Source organism: Grammomys surdaster, unplaced genomic scaffold (genome assembly GCF_004785775.1).
Source record: "Grammomys surdaster isolate TR1022 unplaced genomic scaffold, NIH_TR_1.0 1162, whole genome shotgun sequence".
NCBI classification, from domain to species: Eukaryota; Metazoa; Chordata; class Mammalia; order Rodentia; family Muridae; genus Grammomys; species Grammomys surdaster.
The window spans coordinates 579,708-598,341 of NW_021605581.1; the positions used below are offsets into that span (position 1 = coordinate 579,708).

Genomic DNA, 18,634 nt, shown 5'->3' on the forward strand with positions numbered 1-18,634 from the left:
TCCTCCCTCTCCCTCTCCTCCCTCTCCCTCTCCTCCCCCTCCCCCTCCCCCTCTCCCTCTCCCTCTCTGCCTCTTTGCCTCAGCCTCCTGAGTAGTGGGATTAAAGGTGCACACCACCACTGCCTGTTTTTTGGTTTGGTTTGTAACCTGGAACATTTCATGAGTGTATGCGTCATCGCTGCACAGTTGTTCCAATTTTAGTATGTGTGCTGTGTAAGCTCGCACAGTTCTGGCTGTCTTTCAGTTCCCTAAGCCTTTTGGCTTTTCCAATCTCCTTCCCTAAAATGTTCATTTTTTAGTTCTTCCAGTAATTGGCACCAATTCATTCAGATCTTGTGTTTATTTAATTCTCCTTTGATACTTATTCATGACACTTTATCTAAATGACATACTGTTGTATTTTTTTTTATTTTTGAAACATTAGCTTCTATAGCTCAGTCTGGCATTGATCTCACTGAGGTGACCTTAAACTGCTGATCCTCCTTTACCTTCCCACTGCTGGCGGGATTGCACACATATGCTGTGACACACTCTGTTCTCTTGTTTTCTACTGTTTTTATTTCCTTTGAGGCACATGTTACAACTTGGAACTATGTATTAATACTTGTATTGTCATTATCACCAGATGTCTCCAAGAGGGTAGGCTGTGGATCAGTATATATAATTCAATTATTTTTTAGCTGTCTGTAAGATGCCTAACCTGAAACACTGTACATGTGAGACAAATATTGTTTGCTGTTGTCAATGAATGTTTTCCTTTTATAGAGATAATACTGAACTGTTTCATTTTCTTCAAAAGAATACATTATCATGCTGGGCAAAGGACACATTTAAGAATTAGAGCCTAATTTTGGTATATTCTAAGAAAATGTTCTATATAAATATTAAGAAAAATTATTGTGTCTTTGATCACAGTGTGGCTCTGGATGTACAGTTAGGTTCAAATGTACAACTAATATCTAAAATAATTACATACAGGTCTATGTACAGTTAGGTTTCAATGTATAGCTAATGTCTATATAATTACATACAGGTCTAAAGTACAGCTTACTGGCATATTACATGTTTAGTATGCTTAAGGCACCAAGACAGTCCTCAGCACCAAAAATTAAATGAAATTGTGTTTATTTCTTTCTTTTTACAGGTGAGGATGCGTGTTCTGAAATCTTAACCATGAGTCTAGCACTTAATGATCTGCTCATTTGCTGCCGGCAGTTAGAACATGACCGAGCTACAGAACGAAGGGTAATTCATTATTTGAAGTAGTTTTTCTTGAAACAAATGTGTGATAGGTAACATAGTATGTTATTATTACTATTATTATATTTTTCATTTTTAGAAAGAAGTGGATAAATTTAAGCGCCTGATTCAGGATCCTGAAACAGTTCAACATTTAGATAGGCATTCTGATTCCAAACAAGGAAAATACCTGAATTGGGATGCTGTTTTCAGGTATCCTCTTTGAATTTTGTTACTTTCATTCTTTTTCTTCTTTGTGATACCATTTTACTCTTTAATTTTGTTCACTGTATATCATTGTGTGTTACATAGGACGTTGGCCCTTAGTGGTTATCCGAAAGTTTTAAAAACTCATACAGAACACTGGAAGGTTTAAGTTATTTCTTCAGTAGAATACTTTGGATGTATATCCTGTAAGATCAAGAAAGAGGCATCATAGGATTCTTGTCATACTGCTTTCTTGAGGCTGAGGCAGTGTGTGTGTGTGTGTGTGTGTGCGCGCGCGCGCGCGTGCATGAGATCCAGGTCAGCCTGGCTTTCATAGTGAGTTCCAGTCCTATCTGGTCTATATAATGAAATCCTGTCTCAAACAAAACAAAACGACAGATTAAGGATTCTGTACATTTTGATAATAAGAATTTGTTTCAATTTTATTTTAAATGTAAGTTACAATAGCTGGGTGGTGGTAGCACAGGCCTTTAATGTCAGTACTCTGGAGGCAGAGATAGGCAGATTTCTGAATTATAGGCCTGCCTGGTCTACAAGAGTTCCAGGACAGCCAGGGCTAACAGGGATCTTGTCTCAAAACAACAAAATAAGTAAGTTATATGTTTATCAATTTTTCATTGCTGATTATAAGTGACTGCCATGGGTTAAATTATACTAAAGCAAGTAAAATAAATATTGGAATACTTTCAGATTAAAGCAGTTTAAAAATTTGTGTGTGGCCGGGCTGTGGTGGCGCACGCCTTTAATCCCAGCACTTGGGAGGCAGAGGCAGGCGGATTTCTGAGTTCGAGGCCAGCCTGGTCTACAGAGTGAGTTCCAGGACAGCCAGGGCTATACAGTGAAACCCTGTCTTGAAAAAAACAAAAAAACTTGTGTGTGGCAGAATTGATACATTTTTATTTTATTAAGTTGAAACCTTCATTTTCAACTGTAAGTTCATTAAAAACAGATATTGTAAGACTTGCTGGGGAAAGAAAAAGAGTTTTGTAAAAATATATAAAACTATTTATTTGTGTATGTGTGTGTGTGTCTTTATGTCTTTTTTGTCTGTCAAGTAAGTGTATGCAGGCAGGTTCCTGGGAATCCAAAAGTAGACACTGGATATCCTTAAACTAGAGTTATATAGAGGTTGTAAGCTGTCCTGCATAGATGCTGGAAACTAAACTCTAGACCTTTGGAAGAACAGTGAGGACCTTAACCACTGAGCCATCTCGTCAGCCCCCCAACAGTTTTAAATTCATGTAGAATTTAACCTGAAGCTGGTGTGTTGGTATAACCCATACCCTTGGCTCCTGGGAAGGTGATAGAGGAAGATAATGAGTCCAGTTACAAATAAGCAAAATAAACAACTATAGTAACGAAGGTATTCATATTCCTTTATACAATATTAAATTGTCTTAGAATACCTACAAATAAACTTTTGGACAGGGTGGGACTTGGGTTTTTGAAAAAGGGTTTCTCTGTGTATCTCTGGCTATCTTGGAACTTGTTCTATAGACAAGGCTGGCTGCTAACTCATAGGAATCTGCCTGCCTCTGCCTCCCCAGTGCTGGGCCCAAAGGTGTGCACTACCATGCTAAAACTCTGGATCTTAAAATAAAACCAGGATAGCCTTGAACTCAAAGAGAATTTGCCTCTGCCTCTTGAGTGATGGGATTAAAGGCATGTAACCACCAGGCCCCATCCAATGAGTTTATTTTTTTAATCTCTTATTTAATACTAAACTCTTTAAAGCTCTAAAGGCACATAACATGGAAAAATATATGCTTTCTCTTTGGGTGTTTAATTTATTTGCAATGTAACAATTACTGTTTTTGGTTTTGTTTGTTTGGTTTTGGTTTTGGCTTTGGCTTCTTAAAAATCTAGTGTCCATGGGTGTATATACAATTAGTGTTATTATCTGTTTTTATAAGCTGATTATAAGGCCAGATTTGCATCCATACTGGCCAGCCATTATTTAAAGACTAGAAGTATAACAAACTGCTCATAATGTAAGGAGAGTTGAACATCTTCAGGAGCTTTCTGTGTAAGCAGGTAAGTGACAGAAAACCATGCAGATTAAGAGCTTTACAGGCGAGGCTTTGTACTGATTTTGCACCTTGTTAGACTTTGAACAAGAGATTGTTTCATTTAGCTGGTTGGTTCAACAGTGTGGTTTAAAAGATGCTTTGGGGGAAGATACACAGTTTTCGAAATGATAAAAGTATAAATATTAACAAGGATATGATTTTTTTTCTTGAAGGTTTTTGCAGAAGTACATTCAAAAAGAAACAGAAAGTCTGAGAACAGCAAAATCAAATGTATCAGCCTCCACACAAACCTCCAGACAGAAGAAGATGCAAGAGATCAGCAGTTTGGTCAGATACTTCATCAAGTGTGCAAATAAAAGTAAGAAACACTGCCTGGGTGTGATGGAGTACTCCTTTAATCCCAGCACTCAGGAGGCAGAGGCAGGTGGCCTGGTCTACAAAGTAAGTTCCAGGACAGCCACAGCTATTACACAAAGAAGCCCAGTCTTAAAAAAACAAAACAAAAAAAGTAAACAACATTACGCATTACATACAAATGTTTCAGTAGTTACCATAGCATAAATTTGATCTTAATATGGTAGCATAAAAATTAAGTACGTTTTAAACTTCTTAGCACATATACTGGCTTTTAGTATAGTAGGTTCAATATCTAGAGTAATTTAGCATAAAATGTTTAATCTCAGAAGTGGAAAGATTAAAAATTAATGCTTCAGTTCCCCATTCTTGTATTCCCTCTACATGTTTTTATATATCAGCAGAAGTGCAGTCTTAAGGATTAGTAAATGCTTTGAGGTTGAACAATGTTAAGGGTATAAGTTCCTGTCAGGCCAGTGAGATGACAGGTAAAGGAACTTTGCAGCAAGCCTGGTGATCTGACTTTGAGCTGCGGAACTTAAATGATGGAGAAAACCAACTCTTTCAAGTTGTCCTCTGACCCTGCACATGCTCCGTGCATGGGGAGCTTAGTGCACACATGAGCACATGCATGCATACGAAGTAAATAAATGGAAAATGTGTCTTCATTGATTACTGCTCTACTTTATTTACTTATTTTTAAAGATTTATTTCTTTGTTTTATGTATGTGAGCACACTGTTTCTCTTCCAACACAGGAGAATATGTCATCAGATCCCATTACATATGGTTGTGAGCCACCATGTGGTTGCTGGGAATTGAACTTAGGACGCCTGGAAGAGCAGTCAGTGCTCTTAACCACTTAGCGATCTCCAGCTCCTGCTCCTGCTCCTGCTCCTCCTCCTCCTCTTCCTCCTCCTCCTCTTCCTCCTCTAACTCTTCTTCCTCCTCTTCTTCCTTCTCCTTCTTTTTCTTCTTCTCCTTTTTGTTTTTGCTAAGATTTGCTTATTTATGTGTATGAGTGGTTTTGTCTGCATATATGTAAGTATACTGTATATTCCAGTTCTTGAAGAAATCAGGAGGATCCTCTGGGACTGGATAGTTTTATGTAAGGACCCTTCTGTCTAATTTGTGCTAAGATTACAAGTGCATGCCACAATGCCCAACTCTTTTGTGTGGGGTCTGGGAGATCAAATGTAGGTCCTCATGCTTCTAAGGCAAGCACTTTACCAACTAAACTATCACCCCAGCATTTATTCTTTACAGTTATTTATTCTGAGATAACACTAGCCTCTTGCAGTCAAAACACACAGCTTTAGCTCAATACTGTGCTATCATTTAAAGAAAAAAAATGAATAAAAATCAAGTCTTTTTTAATTTTTTGATTAGTGATAAGTCACATATCTCTCATCTTGAACTTAGTTAATTAAGTGTGTGTATGTGAAGATAGATGGGGATTGAACCTGAGCCTTGTACATGCTAGATCAGCTCCCCTTTGCTGAGAAGCACCTCTAGTCCCAGCATTTGATATTTTGAAGGTAGTTTTTAAATATTTTTACTGCATTTCATTTATTTTGTGTACGTGTGTGCATTTGCCGTGATGTACTCATGGGTGTTAAAGGACAGCTTGTAGGTGTTGACTCTCTCCTTTTGCCATATGGGTCCTGGGGATTGAACTCAGATCATCAGGCTTGTCCACAAGTACCATAAAATGGAGTCATATTGCTGACCTCAAGAATGACATTTTTGAAGCAGAAATGGAGGATCCTTATAAGCATTTGCAAAGAAGTAGACTTTACATTAGTGCTGAAAACTAGGACAAAAAAACATTTGTTGAGAGATTTCACATTCTGTGAAAGGATATGGATTTGTGATAGCAAATTTAGGTTAAAAATGAGGGAAATCCATGGTCTGCCATGATAGCTCAGCAGTAGAAGGCATCTTCTGCCAAGCCTGACAACTTGATTTTAGTCCCTAGGACACACGTGATGAAAGGAGAGAACTGACTCTTACAAGTTGCTCATGAGTACCATGCACACAGCCACGCATGTACACACATAAAAATGTAATTGTAAAATCCAGATGATGGGAAATGTTTAGTAAAACTGCATAGGTTGTTGACTAATGATATATTAGAATAAACCTAATGAACAGTGGTTTAAAGAAGTTTTCCATTCTCCTGAGATTCCATATTTAGACAGCTGTAAACCCTCCCTCTATACGCTAGCTGAGAAAAAAGAAAGCCACACGGAAATGATCTGTACTTGATTTTAGCTTTGTATTCACTCAAACACTGTACTATTGGCTTGTAAAATTGGGATCTTAATTTGTACTATGTAATTTCTGAGTGAAAGACACCAGGTTTTGTTGCCCAGCAGAAAATTTTGTAGCTTACAATTTTATCTTATAGTGAAAAGAAACCTTTAGTTACAAAGTTAATCACGGAGATCACAATTAAAGATGTACCAATATGTTAGTATATAAGAAAGTAAAACTGCCTAAAACTAGATCATTTAAATAGATAAAAAGTACTGTTTTATTTAAAGGATAGCTTTTAAATTGAACTCATAGAATCAGAAGCAGCACAGGCTGACATGCTCCGGGTCCTCTGTAGATATATCCTAGCTTTCAGCTTAGTATTTTTATGGGCCTTCTGAGTGTGAACAAGTGAGTCTCTAATTCTTCTGTCTGCTCTTGGGCTATTTTCCTTCTTTTGGGTTATGTGGTCCAGCCTCAATATGATGGGTTTTGTTTTATACTTTATTTTGTCATGTTTGATTGTTGTCTCTTAGAAGCCTGTTCTTTTGAGAGACAGGATGTGAATCTGGAGAGAAGGGGAGGTGGGAAAGATCTGGGAGGAGTAAAAGTAAGAAAAAGTAAACAGGTTACATTGTATGAGAAAAGAATCTTATTTTCAATAAAACATTTTTTTTCTTTTTTTTTTTTTTTTTTTTAAAGATTTATTTGTTTATTATATATGAATACACTGTAGCTGTCTTCAGACACACCAGAAGAGGGCATCAGATCTCATAACAGATGGTTGTGAGCCACCATGTGGTTGCTGGGATTTGAACTCAGGACCTCTGGAAGTGCAGTCAGTGCTCTTAACCACTGAGCCATCTCTCCAGCCCCAAAACATTTTTTTTAAAAATTGAATTTTGCAGTGTCAGGAAACTTAGAATAAAACTAGAGAGTTACTATCATTTTGCTTTATTTCTTATTTATTTACACAAACTGAATGGTTGATAGCAATTTAAACACATGTTGAGATTTTAACAGACTTTTTAAACTATTGCTTCCAAAGTAGAATGAAGAAAATCATTAACAAACTAGTGGGTGGGAATAGCTAAGAAGGAAGTTAAATTCCAATATTCCTGATTCTTTACTAAACACAGAGTAGAAAATAGAAACCAGCCAGGCAGTGGTGGCGCATGCCTCTAATCCCAGCACTTGGGAGGCAGAGGCAGGCGGATTTCTTAGCTGGAGGTCAGCCTGGTCTACAGAGTGAGTTCCAGAACAGCCAGGGCTACACAGAGAAACCCTGTCTTGAAAAACCAAAAAAAGAAGAAGAAGAAGAAGAGGAAGAAGAGGAGGAAGAGGAAGAGGAGGAGGAGGAGGAGGAGGGGAGGAGGAGGAGAAGGAAGAAGAAGGCAAGGAGGAGGGGGGGAGGAAGGAAGGAAGGAAGGAAGGAAGGAAGGAAGGAAGGAAGGAAGGAAGAAAGGAAACCAGGTGTGCAAACTGGTTTTGCAAGGTTTCTTAAGCATATATAAACAGTTCAGCCTCCTTATAAAACAGATTTTTAGATTTTTATTCACTTGGTTTTTCTTTTAATTTTGTTATTTTTGTTTGTTTTTTACAATGGTAGGTATAAAACTCATGGTTTGTGCATGCTACGCAATATTGTGCCACTGAGTTTTAATCTCTGCTGAGAGAATTAGAAAATAAAAACATAAACTTTAAAACAATTATTTTTGGCAGAGAAAGAGAATGTTCTGGAATAAAGAATACAGAAAATTAAGATTTTATCTTAATACTTATAAAATTAACTTTATTTATTGTCTATTTATTATCTTGGGCATTTGTGGTAAATTATCCCTTTCCATAATATTCTGACAATACAACAAATATTGTATATAAAAAAATATTTCAAGAATTGTGAGAGAGATAAGGAATAGTAGAAAAGGATCACACAGATGTGGGAGTCATCGTGGGTCAGATACCTGAAACTACAAGCCATAACTGAAAGCTTTTTATGTTACGCTGTGACATTAGTGAGTACTTACTATAGCCTGATACTTCTGAATATGTAACCAGTCGCACTGTTAAGAAAATGCTGATCTAATACATTTCACTTACGATATTGAAGTTCACTCTACATGTAGTTTCAAAATGAAGTCAGTATTGAAGAAACGATTGATCTTTTAGCTTTGATATCAGTATGATTTGATAAAAATAAACATTTTTATTTCTGTAGCCTGGCTAGTGTCCAATTCACCGTACTCTAGCCTTTACCTGGAGTTACAGGCAAACACCACCCTTCTAAATTTAAATCCCTCCCCACCGTTCTTCTTTAGATAGGGTTTCCTCGTGGCCCAAGATGGTTTTAAGCTTACTGTATAGTTAAGAATGATACCTTAACCAGAATCTTGCCTTTACCCAGGACTACTTCGGGATTATTGGTGTGTAATACTGTGCCTAGCATAATTTTGTTTTAAAATGTAATTTTGTGATCTTTAAAAATATCCATTTAGGGGCGGGGGAGTTTACACTGTCTGCCTTTCCAGAAGACTTGCACACAGACATACACGCAGTGCAGAGACATATGGAGGCAAAACACCCATACACACACAAAGAAAATGTGGCTGCTTAACCCATTATAGAAGAACATTTATTACCACTGAATTTTCAGAGTCTAAAATACTGTGCTGTTAAAATTTCAGCCTTTTCTATAATTATGCCATTTGTATGCTGTTTAGATGTCATGGAAATAATCTTGCTTTTTAGAGTAACTAGGCTATTTCTAATTGGAATAATTCAAGATTACTTTAATAAATTTATTCATAAAGATGCTCAGAGACTTAGAATCCTTTTAAGTCCAGTGCCACAAATTGTGAATTAAATTTAAAAATTAATCTATTTTTGCAGTATTTTTAGAAGTTGGTAAATTTAATCTTCAATGGAGCCATCTAGCAAATGTTTTTTTTTTCCTTTTCTTTAGCTTTCTGGGTCATACATTATGTATTGCAGATACTCATTTCTTGTCATTTACAGTAGTAAATGCAGAAACATGATTGTGTTCGAGTTAAACTTTATTAACAAAATAGCTGGCCAGTTGAATTTTACTTAGGGGCTATAGAATTTACCAAACTGTGTTGTATGAGAAAGTGAGTTAAGAGAAACTTTCTGAATGGAATCAGCTAAAGAAGTTGGCACGGGAAGGATTCTTTATTTTTAAGATCTATGCATTTTTACTATTTTGTTTCATTTTTAAATAGGAGCACCCAGGCTAAAATGTCAAGACCTCTTGAATTATGTCATGGATACAGTGAAAGATTCATCTAATGGAGTAACTTACGGAGCTGACTGTAGCAACATACTGCTCAAAGACATTCTTTCTGTGAGAAAATACTGGTGTGAAGTATCTCAGCAACAGTGGCTAGGTATGTTTTGAAGGCTGTGGGGTTTTTTCCCTTTATAAAATAGAAATTTCAACAGTAAAAGCAGTCTACATCCCACAGATGACTTGGAGTTTAACATTATATTGATAAAACCTTATCATTGTAGTTTCAGAGCCTTAATTTTCTTCTTTTTCAAGATAACATCTTGCTTTGTATCATGTTCTAGCCTTCAACTTGGAATCCTACTCCTGCCTTGGTCTGTCAAGGCTGGAATTAGAGTTATACATTACCATGTCCAGTTCTTAATTTTCATTTATTATGTTCTTTCTCTTTTTCTTTCTTTCTTCCTTTCTTTCTTTCTCTCTCTCCCATCCAGCCATCCAGCCATCCAGCCATCCTTCCTTTCTCTCTCTCTCTCTCTCTCTCTCTCTTTCTTTCTTTCTCTCTTAAAGATTTATTTATTTTATGTATATGAGTACACTAGCTGTCTTGAGACACCAGAAGAGGGCATCAGATCCCATTACAGATGGCTGTGAGTCACCATGTGGTTACTGGGGATTGAACTCAGGACCTTTGGAAGAGCAGTCAGTGCTCCTAACTGCCAAGCCATCTCCAGCCCCCTATTATGTACTTTCAAAACTATTAAGTCGCATATTGTTTATAGTAGGTGCTCATCACTAGAACTGGAATTACAATTTTGAAGATTACTGCTCTGTTTTCAGCTATTTAGCAGTCCAGTGATTGAAAAAAAAAATACAGTCAACTAAATTACCATGCTATTCACTCTCTCTAGGCTTGTTTACAGCATGTACACAGAGCAGTGACACCTCAGCTGAGTCATAAATAAAGGAGGAAACCAAAAGACAGGGATGCCACAGAGATTGAAAGCAAGGGTTCTAAGTTAAAGGGGATGTGGTGGATACCTTAAATGTTACAGGATGAGTAACATGCAAAAGTATTCACTGCATTAGGCAGAGGTCGATGTTAAGTAACTAGTAAGGTAATGAAAATCAAATGCATTAAAATATCTTTTCCCTGTTGACTTACTAGACAAAGTGCTTTTTTTTTTTAATTTCTATTTCCAGACTGCTCAGTGCTATGACACAAAATTATTTCCTATTCCTGGCATTCTTGTCTTAGCACTTGAGAGAGTTGTTATTAAACCCTGATCCCAAATCACTGATTGTACAAGTCCTTGGACCATTGTGATGCAGTGTAACTTAAGGCCTTACCAGAGTCCTTCTACAGCATTTCCGCACTGTACTTCTTAAACAAAAGCAAACACAGATCTGAATGCTTTATACCATTCAGTTCCATTGATTGACACATGACAGAACTGCTGAAGAAACTTACTTTTGATGATATTTGAGATTTTAAACTCCACAAATGTTTTTCACATGTGAAGTTTTACTATTCATGGAGAAAGTACATTCATCTGAACATTGCACCTTTTGTGAAGAAGCAGGATTCTATTCTTCTGAGACTTCTTGAAGCATCTCGTGATGTCCTTTATACACCCCCTCTTGAGAGTGATGGATTCTGAACATTTGGATCATTCCCCTCGAGAGACATGTAGCTCGATACACTTTAATGAGAAGCAGTGGTAGTGTTGGCCTTTGCTCTTTCTTACCTATCAATAAAAGAGAAAACTGTTGGAAAGGATTCTTACTCTTCAATGTGTACATGAACATTTTTACCACTATTCAATGTAGTGCAAACATGTTGGGATAACTGATATAATTTTATGAACTCTTATTACATAATATGATTAAAAATACAATGATTTATTTATTTATATTGGCCATATCTTGTTTGATACCCAATTTTAAGCCAATTTTATCCATTTTTGCAGAAGCAGGACATAAATAATTGAAAAGGAAGATACAAAATAGTTGATATTCTTCCTGTCTCTTTCTTCTAGTGGGGATAAAGTCCTAAGCCACTAGCTTACTTTTCACTATGTCTGGAACAATTCTCAATAGATTTTACTTTTCTGTATAACTCTGACTCTTGTTACTGTTTTTAATTTAGATTACTTTCTTCAAGGGTATATTGTGTAGTGAATAACTTGAGAGGTAGATTATTGGCTTCCTTTATACAAAGAATGGTTTTGCTTTAAACCTACTTATTTATAAAAGGGCTACTAGTTTCATTTGGGCCTCTTCATGATGCTGTTGAGATTGGGGACCTAATGCAAAGATGGAAGCATTCTGCTTGCTGTCACTGTTGCATTTCTTTCTTTTTTTTTTTTTTTTTTTTTTTTTTTTTTTTTTTTTCAATGTGTAGCCCTGGCTGTCCTGGAACTCACTCTGTAGACCAGGCTGGCTTCGAACTCAGAAATCCACCTGCCTCTGCCTCCCAAGTGCTGGGATTAAAGGCGTGCACCACCACTGCCCAGCTAAACTTTCCTTTTTTTTTTGAGCAAGAACCTTATGTCCTTTACGAAAGATCCATGAAACTGTCATGCTATTGTGAGGTTACATACAAGCAGAGTGAACTGTGAAACCATTCATAAAGGGTGACTTTCTATACATATTTAAACAAACACCACTGATAGGACACCAGGACTTAGTGACTTTGTTATTCAACAGCATAGGCAGGGAGACATTAAGTAGCTTGAGGTCTGGTTGTTAAAACATATCTTCACTCTGTGCTACCTATGTTCCTATTTTAAGTACATTAATACACATTGATGTATCCTATTAAATTCAAGGTTATCTTTAATACTTTTGTCTTGGAGAATTATAGCATATTTAAGTTGAATTGTGGTGTTGAACATAGTTGATTTTTATAATAATAAGCTAATACTTTTGTTTTCAATTTTTAGAATTGTTCTCACTGTACTTCAGGCTGTACCTCAAACCATCACAGGACATTAATAGAGTTTTAGTGGCTAGAATAATTCATGCTGTCACCAGAGGATGCTGTTCACAGACTGATGGATTACCTTCAAAGTTTTTAGATCTTTTTTCCAAGGCTATTCAGAATGCCAGGTAATCCGACCACTTTGTTTCATATTGTACTAAACTACATTAGATCTTCTTGCTATGACTATGTATAGATTTAGTGACTAAATAATACAGCCTTCTCAACAGTGGGTATTCATTTGCTCAAATTTGTGATGTAAAATGTGGTTATTCAGTATAGTTATATAGTATGTAATGATCAAATCAGAATATTTCTGTTTTCTTGGATATTAAGTTTTTATTAATACATAACTATAGTTAGTCATATGTTTCATTGTGATATTTCATTTTTGTATGTAACTTGACTTCTATTTTCCATCGTATTTGAAAAAAGAAAAAAAAAAACTCTTAAAACAGACCAAAGATTTATAAGTTAGAAACTTGAAGAAAGCAAAGAGATGAAAGGAGTTTAAGATACTGATAGAAGGGCCAGGAGAGGCGGCTTCGTGGGTAGAGCCACTTGATGTGCAAGCATGAGGACCTGTGTGTGGCTGCTCAGTCGCCAAATAGGATAGTCCAGGGTAACGGGGCAAAGTTTTGATCCCTCGCTGAGTTGGAGTTGAAGACAGAGACCAAGGGTTGCTGACTGACCACCAGCATTACTCCACAACGGCAAGCTCCAGGATGAGTGAGAGACCTTATTTCAAGGGAATAATGTGGAGAACAGTTGGGCCACCCAACATCCTCCTTAGGCCTCTTCATGCATACATATATGTGCATGCGTGTGCGCACACACTAAATTTTTTCTAAGATAAAGCCTTGATCTTTTGGGAGTAAACCCCCAAATGAAAGCAAAAAGAAATAAGTGTTTTTATATAAACTGCAGCTTCTTCATAGAAAGGAAATACTGATTAGACTGAAGAGATAGCTTGCCAAATGGGAAAGGCTCTTGTACACTGTGGATCTGACTAAAGACTTAACGTCCAGATTATATAACACCTTTATGAAACTTAATAACAAAAACCATATTGCTGGGGAGATGGATCAAGGCACAGTGTATGGAATTCTCAAAAAATAAATAAATAAGTAAAAATAGGTTACTTTAAAAATAGGATGATTGTGAGTTTATTTCCATCTTGGTCTGCATCATGAGAAAATAAATGAAAATAGGAAAATAAATATGCAATCAATTAATTTATGAACACATTCAACCTTATTAGCCACCAAAGACATGCAAGACAAATCACAGTGGTACTGAAGTTAAAAGAGCTGTGTTACTAGAAATATACAGCAAGTGCTATTAACAGTTTAGAGACAACGTCTTACTGCATTGGTGGGAGTGTGAAAGGCTGTCTTTCAAAAGGAACCAGCAACCACATTGTGGCTCACAACCCTCTGTAATGTTATCTGATATCCTTTTCTGGTGTTTCTGAAGACAGCTACAGTGAATTCATATACATAAAAATAAATAAGTAAATACATTTTTTAAAAATAATAAAGTAGTAAAATGTTTTGGAAGCATTGGTGCACATCTGTATGGCAAAATTCAGTTTATGTTAAAACATGTATAATTGTAGGTATACAATTATGTGTATTTTTAGACAGTGGTTTAGTAGCAGAGAGATATAACAGGAAAAGGAACTTTTTTAAAAGATATATTTATGCCAGGCAGTGGTGGCGCACGCCTTTAATCCCAGCACTTGGGAGGCAGAGGCAGGCGGATTTCTGAGTTCGAGGCCAGCCTGGTCTACAGAGTGAGTTCCAGGACAGCCAAGGCTACACAGAGAAACCCTGTCTCGAAAAACCAAAAAAAAAAAAAAAAAAAAAGATATATTTATTTTTGTATATGAGCAAACTGTAAATTCAGACATACCAGAAGAGGCCATCAGATCCCATTACAGATGGTTGTGAGCCACCATGTAGTTGCTGGGAATTGAACTCAGGAGGAGCAATCAGTGCTCTTAATCTCTGAGCCATCTCTCCAGCCTCCAGGAAAAATTTCTTAACCCCAAGTGAGAATCAGTGTTTTTTTAATGGTTAGTAATGTTGTGTTGGCTTTTGAAGAGATTTGAACCCTGTATATGATTCTGTTTGAATATTTAATTTTATTTTTTCAAATGTGCTTATCTTCTGTTGCAGACAAGAAAAGAGCTCTCCTGGCTTAAGTCACATCTTAGCAGCCCTTAACATTTTCCTCAAGACTCTGGCTGTCAACTTCCGAAAGCGGGTGTGCGAAATAGGAGATGAAATTCTTCCTACCTTACTATATATTTGGACTCAACATAGACTTAATGATTCTTTAAAAGAAGTAATTATTGAACTAATTCAACTGCAAATTTATATCCATCATCCACAAGGAGCCAAAGCTCCCGAAAAAGGTATAAAGGGAATTTTTCCCAATTTGAATATGTTTCATTGTTATACAAGCTGTCTGAGTGTTGCATCAGTGTTCTCTAGAGGAATGAAGGTCTCTGGTTAGTAGTATGATTAGTTTTGAGACTGGTTTTCATGCGTTTTCTTGGATCTGAACCAGTGGCAGTAAGTCCTACCTTGCCTTCCCATTATTTAATAAAGTATCAGATGAAAACAAGTCTGAGACGTTTCCTTCAACAGCCCTTTATCCACCACCACTTCCTATTAAGAGGGAACGTAGGCTGTAGAGCGAAGGAATTTAGAGAAAGCAAGAACTTTTTTATCTACATGTTGTTTCTTACTTCTAATAGAAAGTAAAAGAACCAAGCCAGTTATTTAGTTTCCAAGAAGGCTATGTACTTAAGACTTTAAGTACTTTAAGAAAGACATGTGAGGTAGAATGGCTACACCTGGTGCCTCACCGTTACACCAGGCTCATTTTCTGGGGGCAAAATAAACAACAGTAAAGGACTGGTAATGAATCTCTTGTCCTCCATGACTGTTTTGTGTTCCCCCACTTTTTTCTTTTTAACCAAGAATGTTATTCTTCATTTTTTTTAATGAAACTTTTTAAAAATTATTTTATATATATGAATACACCATAGTCTTTAGACATACCAGAAGAGGGCATTATATCCCATTACAGATGGTTGTGAGCCACCATGTAGTTCTGGGAGTTGAACTCAGGTCCTCTGGAAGAGCAGTCAGTGCTCTTAACCGCTGAGCCATCTCTCCAGCCCCATTCTTCATTCTTTAAGAACTGGATTGATTGAGGCAGTTTTGGTGCATGCCTTTAATCCCAGCACTTTGGAAGCAGAGGCAGGCAGATTTCTGAGTTAGAAGCTGGACCTGGTCTACAAAGTTCCAGGATAGCCAGCTCTCTACAGATAAACCCTATCTAGAAAAAAACAATAAACAAAACCAAAACTGGATTGAATGACACGTTACCTTAATGAACTCTCTCATGGCTTGTCTATGATTGTCTTTGGGCTTGTACTAGCTTTTAGATTAGTTCATCTTGGATAATAGTGATGATTTTGTTGAAATGGTCTGACACATTAAATAACATCAGCTAGAATGGAGAATAACTGTTGTACCACTCTTTTTTCAGTAGGGATATGTATCAGCTCTTTTACTGTATACATTCAGATATATGTAGAAAAAAAAAAAGAGTTGTGATTTCTCAGTTTTTGTCTTTCATCCTGCTCTAACTGGGATAAAGATGAGGCGGGTTAAGAGGTGGTGTAATGTGTTAGTTAACTGCATATTTATGGTTAATTGAAAATTTGACAGGGTTATGAGGCAACTAGAAAAATTCACATAGTTTTAGCCTTCAGTAATATATTTTTATGTTGCCTTGTTTGTGGGAATTAATAGCCTTCTAGTTTTCCATGAGCATTATGTTTACCAGACTGCAGACTCTAGTTCAGCATTTTAAGAGGGGCATACATTGACTCAAGTGTGACTTGCATGGTGAGATATCCACTGTAAACAGAGAGCATCGTGTTTGTACTCATAGAAGGAGCAATAATAAAAATTATACAGAATCTGGTCCTCATGTGGGACATAATACATTAGAAAAGGGAATTTTTAGATGAGAATGTGAGGATAGTTATAACAACCACAGTTACCTGATTATGAAGTGAAAACCATTAGGAAGTAGAGTTTTCAAGGATATTGCCCAAAGGGGCATTAGTACTGAATAGACAACAGACTAGGCATGAAATGTTGAAGTGCCTAAGAAGTTGAGTTATTTTGAGAGCTGGCAGTGCCAATGGCATTTGAGTAGAAATAGACTGTGTTTCTGGGTTACAGGTGCTTATGAATCCATGAAATGGAAAAGTATCTTGTACAACTTATATGACCTGCTAGTGAATGAGATAAGCCATATAGGAAGTAGAGGAAAATATTCTTCAGGATCTCGTAATATTGCTGTCAAGGAAAATCTGATTGACCTGATGGCAGATATCTGTTACCAGGTATAGTAGCTGTTGTCACATTTGAAAATTCCTGTTAATTTTCTTTCTGCTGGATGTTTATACTTTGCATTATGACAGGCCTATGAAATTATTCCATATACCTAATAGTTATTTTCAAATTATGTGTATTTGAAACTAACCCTTCTAGTTGAAAGATAACTTTTAAGCATGTGTCTAGACCTAGTTATGACAGTTATCTACAGGGAAGGTGAATGGATCCTATCCTAATTTTTTAAAAGAAAATCAACTGGACAGTGATTGAGAATGCCTTTAATCACAGCACTCGGGAAGCAGAGACAGGTAGATCTGTGTGAGTTCAAGGTCATCCTGGTCTACAAGAGCTAGTTCCACGACAGGCAAGGATACACAAGTAAAATTTGCTGATAATATTTACAATAATTATTATCATTGGTTTGTTCTGAAACCATCACTAAAATGTATCCAAAGCCTTTTGTCTTCCCCTACAGAAACTTTAGACCTCCTAGCTTTTGGTTATCTTTGTTTTTCTTAGCCCCTAATCTACTTATGTTATCTTTGAATAATTTGTCTGTTTGGGACATTTCATAGAGATAGAATCATATGTTTGTAGACTTTTGTGCCTGGCTTCATTCGTATCGTATTCCACGGGGCACTATAAATGAGTATTTTATTCTCCACAGATTTGATTGACATACTGATAGTAATTTTGCTCTTAAATGTTAATATAATTTAATCTCTATGTAGTCTCATGTAATTAAATGTAAATTTAAATTTTAATCCTGTTTAAAATATACTATTTGCAGTTTTGGTAAATGTCCCCAGAAAATAAATTTAGTACCGTACTTGCAAATACTTGCTAAGACTGTCATTACTGCTTTACAAAATATTTATCTCTTAATGTCTTTATATACTTCTATAACGTATTAATAATTATGAGTCTCTATATCTTCATTTGAGAAGTATTTTTCTCCCCAGTGATTTATTAAAAAATTTTTTTTCACTATAAAAATGTGTTTTTTATTTTGCAGCTTTTTAATGCAGATACCAGATCCGTGGAGATTTCTCAGTCTTATATGACACAAAGGGAATCCACTGATTACAGCGTACCTTGCAAAAGAAGGAAGATAGATATAGGCTGGGAAGTGATAAAAGATTCTCTTCAGAAGTCACAGAATGATTTTGATCTTGTGCCTTGGTAAAATGTTATATTTTCTCATTCGATGTCATTTAAATCAATTTTCCATAGAAAGCCTTTATTGACCAGAGCTGTTATTTGATTACTCCCAGACCAGGTATTAGTAGCAGAGTGAAGACTTACTGCTACAGCATATTGAGATAGTCTCTAAAAGGCTCGTAGACAAGGTTTTTGTTTTTTTCTTTTTCCTAACTCTTATTTTCATTCATATTTAAATGTGCACAATGACAGGTTAACTCTGATTAGGCTCATTAGACTGTATTTAGTCAGGCCTGTTTTCTCTGCTAAAAGGGACCAACCAACTCAGAAGTGTTAACCAGCATGCCGGAAGATACTTAGAGACTTAACAGATTTTTTAAGGGAAGGAAGATGTTTTTCACCATGTTGCTGGAATACTGATATGTAATTGAGTTGTAAGGAAAAGCTATTTAAATTTTGTTACTTCTTTTATGTAGTTGACAGTTCTTCAGTTTTTTTTTGTTTTAATTTATTCTTTCTTTTGTGTAGTACATCCTGACTAGAGTTTACTCTCCCTCTACTCCTCTCAGTTCCTTCTCCCTCCCCAGCTCCCCTCTCCCGCAGGTCCACTCGTCCATTTCCCTTTAGAAAAGGGCAGGCCTCCCAGAGATACCATCCACACACAGCATATCAACTTACAATAAGACTAGGCACATAAATGGATGAGGCTACCCAGT

At 36.4% G+C, this 18,634-nt stretch overlaps 1 protein-coding gene across 2 annotated transcripts in view; it reads left to right on the forward strand.

Annotated features, from left to right (window-relative positions):
* Atm (ATM serine/threonine kinase) overlaps window positions 1-18,634 on the forward strand; it is a 105,542-nt gene that overhangs the window by 1,881 nt on the left and 85,027 nt on the right. The window contains exons 2-9 of one of the 2 annotated variants that reach the window (XM_028783614.1): window positions 1,145-1,245; window positions 1,340-1,452; window positions 3,710-3,855; window positions 9,346-9,510; window positions 12,296-12,461; window positions 14,514-14,752; window positions 16,602-16,765; window positions 17,773-17,939. In XM_028783614.1, coding sequence (XP_028639447.1) covers window positions 1,145-1,245; window positions 1,340-1,452; window positions 3,710-3,855; window positions 9,346-9,510; window positions 12,296-12,461; window positions 14,514-14,752; window positions 16,602-16,765; window positions 17,773-17,939 — 1,261 coding nt within the window. Of the gene's footprint in view, window positions 1-1,144; window positions 1,246-1,339; window positions 1,453-3,709; window positions 3,939-9,345; window positions 9,511-12,295; window positions 12,462-14,513; window positions 14,753-16,601; window positions 16,766-17,772; window positions 17,940-18,634 lie in introns of those variants that run through there. The other variant, XM_028783613.1, reaches the window with a different exon arrangement.